This window comes from Ammospiza nelsoni, chromosome 6 (genome assembly GCF_027579445.1).
Source record: "Ammospiza nelsoni isolate bAmmNel1 chromosome 6, bAmmNel1.pri, whole genome shotgun sequence".
Lineage (NCBI taxonomy): Eukaryota > Metazoa > Chordata > Aves > Passeriformes > Passerellidae > Ammospiza > Ammospiza nelsoni.
In genome coordinates this window covers 44,514,157-44,524,653 of record NC_080638.1, presented here as the reverse complement: position 1 = coordinate 44,524,653, position 10,497 = coordinate 44,514,157, and the positions used below count along the sequence as shown (strand labels likewise).

Sequence of the window (10,497 nt, the reverse complement as noted above, 5' to 3'; positions counted from 1 at the left end):
TTTCAGTCATATAAGTTATGTAAGTTACCCCCAAGTCTTACTGTTGGGCTTCTTTCTTTTTTTTTTTTTAAGATGGGGGTATATTTTATATTTTATATATATATATATATATATATATATAAAATTTTCCTATTTGAGTAGAGCACTCACATCTACTTCTAGAATTATCATCAGGACCATGTGCTTTGCCCTGCACTGATAAGAGTTTCAAATTAGTGGTTTGTCTGAAAGAAGACCACTCCAGAGGTACTTTCAGCTATAGCAAAGCATAACCTAGGGGAAAAGGATATGGACAATATTATCTTTTCACTTGATTCACATATGCACAATCACCTCTTGCCCAGGTTTTGGCTGTGATACTTTGAGATGTTAGAGCTCAGTTTGCTTGCATTCTTCTATGAGAATTTGGTTCTGCATCGTCACAGCGGGAAGGTAATCATTCACTGGGTCTTGAATGCTTGTAAGAGCCTGACCTATCCCTCGGCTGATTCTCTGCCCATAAGACCCACTGCTGTTTTTGGCTGAGACTGTCTGACCTCTGTAGACTTGAGCCTGATGCTCACATATGCCAAACTTGCTTAGCAGGATGAACACATCTCTGCGGAAAGCTTTGGTGAAAATAGCGTAAAGGAAGGGGTTGGCACAAGAATTGAGCGGGTAGAAAAGTACCAGCAAAATCTTGGAATTGGAGACAGTTATCAGTGGTTTGTTCATAATGGCAGATAAAGCATGGAAAGAGATGGGAGCCATGCACAGAAAGTCTGTGAAAATCAACACAGCCATCCTCTTGGCAATTTTGGTGTCTTTGTCCCCTGACTTGTACTGGGGGTTTCGCACAGTTACGTAGATTTTTATGTAGCAGGCACAAATGATGATGAAAGCAATAATGTTACATATTAAAACAAACACAATGTAGGCTTCAGCCACTGGCGTTTCCGTGTCCATGGGCAAGCAGATGCTGACTTTGCTGTAGCTGCTGACTCCGAGCAGTGGCAGGAGGGCGAGCAGGATGCAGGAGAGCCACCCTGCCAGCATGACGAGCACGGCGTGCCACAGGCGGATCTTGCGGTCGGGCCGCATGGCGAAGGTGATGGCGTACCAGCGCTCCAGGGTGATCACGGTCAGGGTGTACACAGACAGCTCGCTGGCAAAGACCGTGAAGAACCCGGCTGTGTTGCAGCCAGGCCCCGTCTGCCACTCTATGGCGTGGTTGTAGTACTCTGACCTGGTGTAGAGATCCACTGAAGCGATCAGGAGGAGGTATAGCCCCATGCAAAAGTCAGCAAAGGCCAAGTTACACATCAAAAAGCGAGGTACAGTCAGTTTATAATGACTGGTGAGAAGGATGAAAAGAACAAAAATGTTGCCTAGGATGGCAAGCAGGTTCACAAACCACACCACAATCCTCAGAAACTGATATCCCATTATATCCTCACAGGGATTAAACTCATCAGGCTCTGGCGTGCATATTACGTCTTCATTGCCTCCACAGACAGGATAGTCATAATGACTGTCAAAGGTCTGCACATCTTCCATTTGAGGGTTCTTGAGCTCTTTGCCAAAGCCAAGATTTCCATCTCCATGCTCCTCCAAAAAAATATAATAATGGGGATTTTCATGAAAACTTGTGAACTTGGTGTTTGTGTCATACACAGCGTTGGTGTGGTCTGTGTATTCTTCTGCATAATCTTTGTAAAATGGGTCTCTGAGAGTCTTGACTGATCTCTTCTGAAAGCTGTGGCTGCTCTGGTTACACGTCAGGTACTCCAGGATCCTGAAAGAGTAGAGGGGGAAATCACTGCTGGCATTTACAGTCTGACTGGTGTACAGATTGTGAACAAAGGGAATGCTTCAAAAGCAGATCATCCTGGATGAAAATGTAGCTATAAAAATGTGATTGAATATATTTTTGTTAACTGACCCTAAAACACTATAGCTTTTCTGGGCTATTTTTATTTAACTGTATTTTTAATTTTATCCCCAGCACTAATTTTACTTGTTTGATGTCCATAATCCATCTTCTTTTTTGAGATCTACATTCTTAGTAAGTAAGAAGACATTTATTTACTCTTTATAACTTCATGTATAATACATACAATATTACTTTCTTTTCCACTGTTGCTTCTCCCAGAAATTCCATCAGTCTAATTTCTGTTCACTATCTTCTTTACAGCTAACTAGCAGTGCTGGAATTTGGAATTCTGTACCTCATGATGTGTTGCAGCAGTATTTGCAGTCAAAAAATTTTCAGTAGTTAACAGCTTTCCAGTTAGAAAACATGAGACTTGAGACTATAACCTATCCAACACTTTTTTCCCAGGCCTTGCTGTAGAACATTACCCTTTTCTTTTTTGTTTCACCTTAATTCTGGGCTCAACCAGAGGAGGAACTGCTACAAAAGGACTTATAAAAAAATTGTTCTGCACTTCGCAATTGTAACCTTTTTCAAAGAACATTGTCTATACCTAGAAGAAATTGTTACAAAAGTGCCCGTAGATGTATTTTTATAAACATTGTTTTTACTGATATATTTTAGAAAATAAATGCCAGTTAGTGAAACTCACCCACTTTTTTTTTTCCAGCTCTTGAAAGCACAGCAGTGACTTGGGTATGATAGGTCAGCTCGCATTAGCTGAAGAAATACCTTTACAGCTGGTAATTTCTTTAAAGTCCACGTATTTTTGGCCATTAGTTCTTTCAGGCTTTCCAATCCTTTGGCTGGAAGGTTGGCAACAGCTGTTCTGGAGACGTCCCTAAGAAAGAAAAAAATTACTAGATCAGTTTTTTTTTTTCTCATATTGTTACTGTTCTTCAGGAGTTTCACAGAATTCTACAGTAAAAATCAAATCCTAAGGAGGTGGGGGGTTTATATTGCCTTGCTAAGTTCTGATACCATTCAAATTCAAGAAGGCTGTTCACTTCTCTATGATTTTCACTGTCTTTTAAAGCTCTTGTCTTTAAGACACATTCTGTGTCTTTTAGCACAGAATATGTATTATAAAGAAATATCATGACTTTTAAAATTACACCTTTAAAGCCAACCAGATACAAATACATATGCAACCACACAGTTTTAAAAATTCCTAAAAGAAATCACATCTTCCATTAGAAGAGTTATATTCTCTTAGACTTCATTAGATCAATTTTAACCTATTGGCACACTTTAATAGAAAGCATTGCAATTCCTACAAGAATATTCTCTATATACCGAAATTCAAATCTTCTATTGTCATCCATCCTGAATCTCTCAGAAAACTGAGAGATTCAGCAACGTTTGTTGCTTTCTACTTGTCTGCTGAGGTGGACTATGAGAGAGATGATGCACAGTTGATGGGGAGGTGGCTTTCCTTTCTGACTGCCAGGTGAGTTTCACCTCATCCTGCTAGTGTTTCCTACTCAGTTTTTGCTTTGTCCCAAAACCTCTTCTAGTGACACTTGAAGTTAAGATGTTTTTAGAATTACAGTCTGTGAAGAAGTAAATCTGTAAGAAGAGTTCTAGGGTGGGAGCATCGTTTGAGCATTGTTTTGTCACGAACACTCTCATAATAAATCTAGTTTTTCTACACTTTCTTATCCCTCTAGAAGTCTTGCTCACTGTCTGGTTTCTTGAACCCAAAAGGAAATTGGAACCAATTTTATGCTTTTAAACAACTTTTAAATGTCTACAACATTTGGGTTTGCTCTGTTTTTTCTTTTTTCCTTTTGGTTTGTTTGTATTTGTTTTTAAATTGAGTTAGAAAATGCTGCTCCTTTTAGTAGGAGGACTTTTTCATTTCTAAAAGCTCCCTAACTATCATATGTTCTTTAATATGTCACAACTAATTAATTTCAACGACATGAAATTCTTTTTTGTTCTTCTGGAGTCCTTTTTCATAGGTATTTCTACCGACAGCCTGAAATGGCTCTTAGAGAAGTCTGAATATTGTCTGCTATCATTTTACATTCTAAAGGATCACAGAGTAGTTGAGCTTCCAAATCATCCAATTTGACCTCCTGGATCAAACCAGGGTCACCTGGAGCAGGTTGCTCTGAGCTGTCCCCCATTGACTTCTCAGCATCTCCAGGTCAGGAGACTCCACAGCCTCCTTAGCATTGTGTTATGGCATTTGAGCACTCTCACAACAAAGAAATTTTTTCAGATGTATGATGAGGTCCCCTCTCAGTCATTTCTTCTCAAGGCTGAACAGGCCCAGCTCCCTGAGCCTTTCCTCCTGAGAGAGATGCTCCAGAGCCTTAATCATCTTTGTTGCTCTCCACTGGACCTGTGTCAGCAGCTCCAAGTCTCTTGGCCTGAGGAGCCAGAGCTGGACACAGCACTCCAGCTGTGGCCTCACCAGGGCTGAGCAGAGGGGCAGGATCACCTGCCCTGACCTGCTGGCAATGCTTTTCCTTCTTCTGCAGCAAAACATCTTGGTAAATTAGATCTTGGGGTAGATCTTACCAAGACAAGGCTGGCTTTTCAGCGACCCTCATGGGTCTCCATCAAGTTCTTATGGCTGTGGCAGCTATCTGCAGGTAGGTTAAACAGTGATGGGAGAGGCTAAGACTCTTTGAAAGGGAAATTACAACTCACAAACTCTTGAGTGTTTTTTGAAGATGTGCTGGCACAAGCTTATAGAGAAAGATGATCTTGTTTGTGCAGTGAGTTGGGAATTCTGACAAGCCTTGACAAAATCAGATATCAAGGGCTGTTGAGGTAACTAATCTGTTATGTGACAAGGGGAATGTCTCTCCTGGATTAAATGAAAAATAAAGAGAGTGGGGTAAAAGCCAAAAGCCTGAGAACAGATGACAAGACTTCATGTGAGAGGAAGAATGGAGGATTAATTGGTATCTGAGTATACAGGTCACTGCAGCAGGGCCCACACAGGTGAGGCTGGCTCTGGTACTACTGAAATACTCATAAACAGTCTGGGAAGGAAGTGAGAGGAGCTGCAACAAAGCTTGTTTCTGGTACAAAGTAATACAAGGTAGTGAAAGCTAAACCTGATTGTCTAAAGAAGCAGAAGGCTTCTGCAATAGTACATGACTGAGCAGAGAAATAATATGCTTCAAAATTAATGAATGTAAAGTACATTTAGGAAAAAAGGCAATTTCAACCTTACATGGATGACAGTGGGGTTTAATTTAGCTAGCACTCTGGAAAGTTCTTGGAGTCCTCTGCAAATGTCAGATCAGTGTTTTTAGTAATGTTGAAGGAAAATGGAATGCTGAGAATTCTTGGGAAAGAAATAGAAGATGGAGCAAGAAAACTTCACTTTGTAAATCTAGTCTGACTGTAACTTAAATATTACCTGCAGTTCTAAAAATAGTATATGCAGTTGTAATAAGAGCATAGAAAGCTGCAACTAGGATGATAAAAGTTTCAAGTTGTTTATATATGAAGTAATAAGGTGCAGATGAGGACTTTTCTCTTGGGAACAGCTATGTCTGGAAGCAGCAGTAGTAGACTATAGTGCTATGCAGATTGTGAAGGGGATTGATAATGATTATTCACTCTTGTGAGATGAGTTTTGGAACTCAGTGGAGTTCTAAAGAATGGAGTTCCAAACACACTTAAGAATGTGAGGCAAGAGACTTAAAAATAAGAGAAGGCATAATTTTTTACACAGCTGCATAATTGTGAAAATCAGTGCCGTGGTTCATCACGTAGGCCAAAAAGCTAAGTAACAAGAACAATGTACCTTTTTGGTTTGGTTTTATTCACATTCCCATCAGAAACATTCCCATCAGAAATGGGAACATTCCCATGAGAATTGTCTGGGTCACCAAGAACACCCTGGGGGACAAGGGCTCATGGTTTGGAAACAGCTGCCGAGAGGAGTTTCTCTGCATGCACAGGGAATGGAGCTGCAGCTCCTGGAGGGCTGTGAACAGAAGGGAGTAGCAGGGCTCCAGTTGTGGAAGCAATTTCCCAGGGAGCAGAGGTGAACATGCAAAGTCTGTGGCAACTCAACAGTGTTACCAAGTGATGTTATAAGTGTGAAAGAAACATTTATTCAGTGAAAAGAAGGGCTTGGAAGAATTAGTTGTAAAACTGTAATTTCTGTTCTATCTTACCAAATTCTGTGAATTCTTTTGTGTATGTGCCTATGGGTTTATATATAAGCAGACAGGTATTGTAGGTTTTGTTTTTAAACAATCTGTTGTATACTGAGGACCTTGGGGAAAAGTTACAGGAAGAGATGCCTTGAAGTTCTTGTTGGTTTAGGATTAATTTTGGTGCAGGGCTAGCAATAGATTCTTTGTCCCATCCATAGGCCATATTTAACACAATGGCTCAGAAGTTTGGAAGTTTCCAAAATCCCAGTTTGGGAAGTCCCTAAACTGCTGGTATGTGATGTCTGCCAGCAAAAAGCCTTGTGACCTCTCTGTACCACTGCTATCACAAATCAAAGAGCTTCCTGTGAGTCTGGTGACAATCTGTCTCCCAATGGAAGATAATTCTTTAGTTATTCTACCTAGGCCCACACTTTGTTGTGTGTGTGTCAGCTGGCCAAGAGGAAAGTGTGGGATTCTCAGGGATTTTTTTACCTTACAAATCTAGTCTTGATGATGATCTAATCAGATTCACAATCTACTTCAAGCCTCATAGCAGCTGTCTTCAAACTAGATTGAAAATATTTATAAATAATTACTAATCCTCTGAGCCATGTGAATCCAAGTAGTTGGAGTTGTCCAGACTATACTATCTGTGCTTACATTCATAGAGAAGACACATTATCCTGAATGATCTTTGTGTGCCAGTGTATAAAATCATTAAGGTTGGAAAAGACCTTTAAGATCATTAGTTCAACCATCAATCCAGCCATCAATCTAGCACTGTTCCAATGCTTTACAAGCCCTTCTGTAAAAAATCTTTCTCTAATATCCAATCTAAACCTCCCCCAGCACAACTTGAGGTGATTTCCTCTTGTCCTGGCTTCTTACCAAGCCCTAATCAGCTGGGTATGATCAGTCCCAGTCAGTCAAGGATGATCAGTTCTGATTTTGGTCTGCTGAGAAAAATGGAAACTGACTGCAGTTATGTCTGTCTCATTAACATCCAATCATATTGATAACTAAGATGATGTTTAAACACAACAGTGCTTACATTGCATGTAGGGGTGTCTTGCTGGCACTGCCTAGCTACAGCTTACACCCTTAAAGAAACACAAGAGAATGGGCAAGAGGTTTGATGGACTTGTCAAGAGGATCTGTCTCAAACTGAAGTGACCATAAAGCAAGCTAGGCAGGAAACTGATAAAATGATTGATAGCAAGTCACAAGGACTGGATGGTTTTCACCAGAATAGTTCTGAAGCTGGAGGAGGAAGTAGTTGAATTGGTAAAACAATTGTGGAACCTTCAGCTTTGCTCTTCTGCAGAAAGGCAGCAAAGAAGCCACACTGAATATGATATACCTGGGCAAACTCAGCATGTAAGGGGCTTTTGTAAAAATAAGTCCTGCCTTGCAAACTTCTCTGAGCATTGTACTTACGATCTGCTCAAAGTCTCCTGGAACTTCTACAAGGCCTTTGACAAATGCCCACAAGGTTGAGACAGAAACCAGGCAGACACACTCTTGTGGGAGGTGTCAAATGCTCAGGATTATGGAACAGGTGAGCAACATTCTCAGCTTGCCTAAAGCCAAACCAGACCTGAGCTTTTAAGTAGCCACGGTCTGCAGCCCACTCAGGTACTGCAAGTGCTTGTGTAGAGTTCTACACTGTGAGGTGGAGCAGCAACCAAAGTGCTCTCAACCAGTCTCAACACTTTGGCTTGGCAGTGGTTTTGTTTCGTCCTCTCATATTTTCTTGTATTTCTAGGCTGTTGCTTATCTCAGCTGAAATTTACACATTATATTGAATGTTAAGGACACATTGGAGAGGTTCAGATAAATGTGGGAATAAAACAAAGCTTATGAATTCACAGATGTTGTTTTCTGAATCAACTGTATATTATAGAAGTGTTAAACAGATACTCAGTTGCTCAGATTTTTTTTTTTTTTCTTTTTCCTGGGTTGTTATATTTCAGTCTAATTCTTTGTTGGTTTTATGAAGTCACTATTTCAGAACTAGATCTAAGTGATATTAGCTTTTGTCAATAATCCTTTTCATTGCTGGAAGCATGCTATTGTAGTTTGAAATCCAGTAATAGCAATAATTTAAAAGACAGTTAAGAAAATGAGATTGAATGCATCATAGTACAATTGAGACTTTTCACCTAATAATATACAAAGTTCTGACAACTGGAATAGCTAAAGCATAAAATATATAATAGATGGGCTTAAACTACACATACTATTTTAACTTTAGTGAAAGATTTTTTAAATCTAAAAATAGGCATTGTTTGATTAGCAAAATACAGAGTGGTCCTCTTGCTCAAAGACTTGCTTATGTCCCATGGGAGGAACCATTCCTAGATTGGGAAATGATGCTTTAAAGCGCAATTCTTCATTCTACAGATAATTAACTGCTCACATGTACCTTGGGTGATTGTAATATTTTGAATTTGGACTCTGTTCAAAAGCTAATTGAATAATGAGCCTGATTGTATTTTTGTTGTACTCTGTTGAACTTTTGCTCTCGGCAGCAGCTCTTGTTGCATTTAGCAAATCAGGTCCACCGAGTTGCTGAATACTTGCCAAGGTTTCATTTTGAGGTGAAGAGCAATGTGCTGTCATCATTGTCTTAAAATAGTCTTCTAAAGGGAGCAATCAGTGTATGCATCCACATACATCTGAGTATACATCAGTGACAAAGGAACCAGAATTATTGACATCTGTTTTCCCCTATTCAGTGAACACAATTCCTGCTTCCTCTGCTGTTGTAAACTGCAAATTTGAAAAAAAATTACCCAGCTTTTCAATACTTGAGTATGTTTAATTAGGTGGTCTGAGAGCATGGCCAAACTCACACAACATACATATAGTCAGGCACAATTCTTTGTAGTTAAATCTTTCTCATTAAAGTTTCTTTAAAGCCAAGATGGAACATTACCCCATTAGGGTGGATCCATGGTCTGTATTTCAGCGTTTAAGTTGCTGTTGCTGCTGAAATCCTGATCAGAAAAAAAGCATGATCTCTGAGGCACACATTCCAACTACCATAAATTCCTATCTCACCTGAAGAGTGCATATAGGGAACTCCACACAATAACTTCTGCCAGCTTGATAGGGAGGCAAGGAGGCAAGACAGAATTTCTCTTTAGAGTGCCGTAAATGTTCCCTTTTTAATTTTTTTTTTTTTTTTGGTGAATATTGCTGCCACTAGAAGCAATGTCATTCATTGTCCCAGAAAAAAAAAAACAATATTCTCACAATAATTTTCCATAGAGTTAATTTTCAAGATGAAACAGCTTGGAAGTAAAGCAGCAGGGTTTAAGCCTGAACAAAAAGTTATTTAACAAACGATTCCTTAGAACAAGCTAAGTTGTTTTCACTGCCTAAGGGAATATGAAAGGGCTGTATTGGTCAGACTTTTCAGACTGTTACCCTAGTTAACAAATGTGTGGTCTCTCTGTAAGTAACTCATTGGTCATGATGGCATAGTGGGGGTGTGTACTAAGGCACCAATTGCAAGGACATTTTTGTTGCCTGTGGGAGATGTTAATGGCCATTGACATGACACAACCACAAATACTAGGTTTTCACTCAGTTTTCATCTTTTGACTTCAGCCCTCATAAGGTAATGCATATGTGGGAGTGTCACAAACTCTTTTGTTCCTGTTAAAGTAATTCTAGTTCCTGAAAATCAGCTAAGAGATCTGTCCGGGTGGAAGGATTTCACTTTAAATTGTTGCTCATTTTATGGCAAACCTTTTCCACATCATACATGCAGAATAATTCCTGGTTATCTATGGGTAACACAAGCCCCTAAGCTGCTATTAAAATTACAATAAAATATAATTAAAAGCCAATAATATGAATTATTAATTCTGTACTGGTTTTGGTTGGCATAGAGTTAAGTTTCTTTGCAGTAGCTAGTATGGGGCTATGTTTTTGATTTGGAAGTGAAAATAGTGTTGATAATACAAGGGTGTTTTAGCTCTCCCTGGGCAGTACTTACACACTTGTTTTTCCCAGTATCTGACCAGTGAGGAGGTTAAGGGTGCACAAGCATTTGGGAGAGGATAGCCAGGACTGGTGACCCCAGCTGACCAAGAGATATTCCAGACCTTACCAAATCATGCTCAGCACTACAGAGTGGGTGGACATTTGCCAAGACTGCCATTGCCAGGGGACTGGCTGGGAATCAGTGGGCTGGTGGTAAGCAATTTTGTTACATCACTTGTTGTTCTTGGGTTTGGTTTGTTTTCTTGACCCTCTGATTTTTTTTTTTCAACATCCCTTTTTTAATTATTAAAACATTATCTCAACCCATGATTTTTCTCATTTTTATCCTTCCAATTGTTTCCCTCATCCCATTGGGTGCAGGGGCAAATACATGGCTGTGTGGAGCTGAGGTGCAGGCCAGTGTTAAACTGTGACACCATCCTAGGAGCTCTGTCTTAGGAC

At 39.8% G+C, this 10,497-nt stretch overlaps 1 protein-coding gene across 1 annotated transcript in view; it reads right to left on the bottom strand.

The window, feature by feature from the left end:
• Nucleotides 1-369: 369 nt before the first annotated feature.
• Nucleotides 370-10,497, bottom strand: part of TSHR (thyroid stimulating hormone receptor) — a 44,383-nt gene continuing 34,255 nt past the window's right edge. The window contains exons 9-10 of the mRNA XM_059474630.1: nt 2,565-2,753; nt 370-1,774 (exon numbers count right to left, since the gene is read on the bottom strand). Of these exons, the coding sequence (XP_059330613.1) occupies nt 370-1,774; nt 2,565-2,753 (1,594 nt within the window). The remainder of the gene's footprint in view (nt 1,775-2,564; nt 2,754-10,497) is intronic.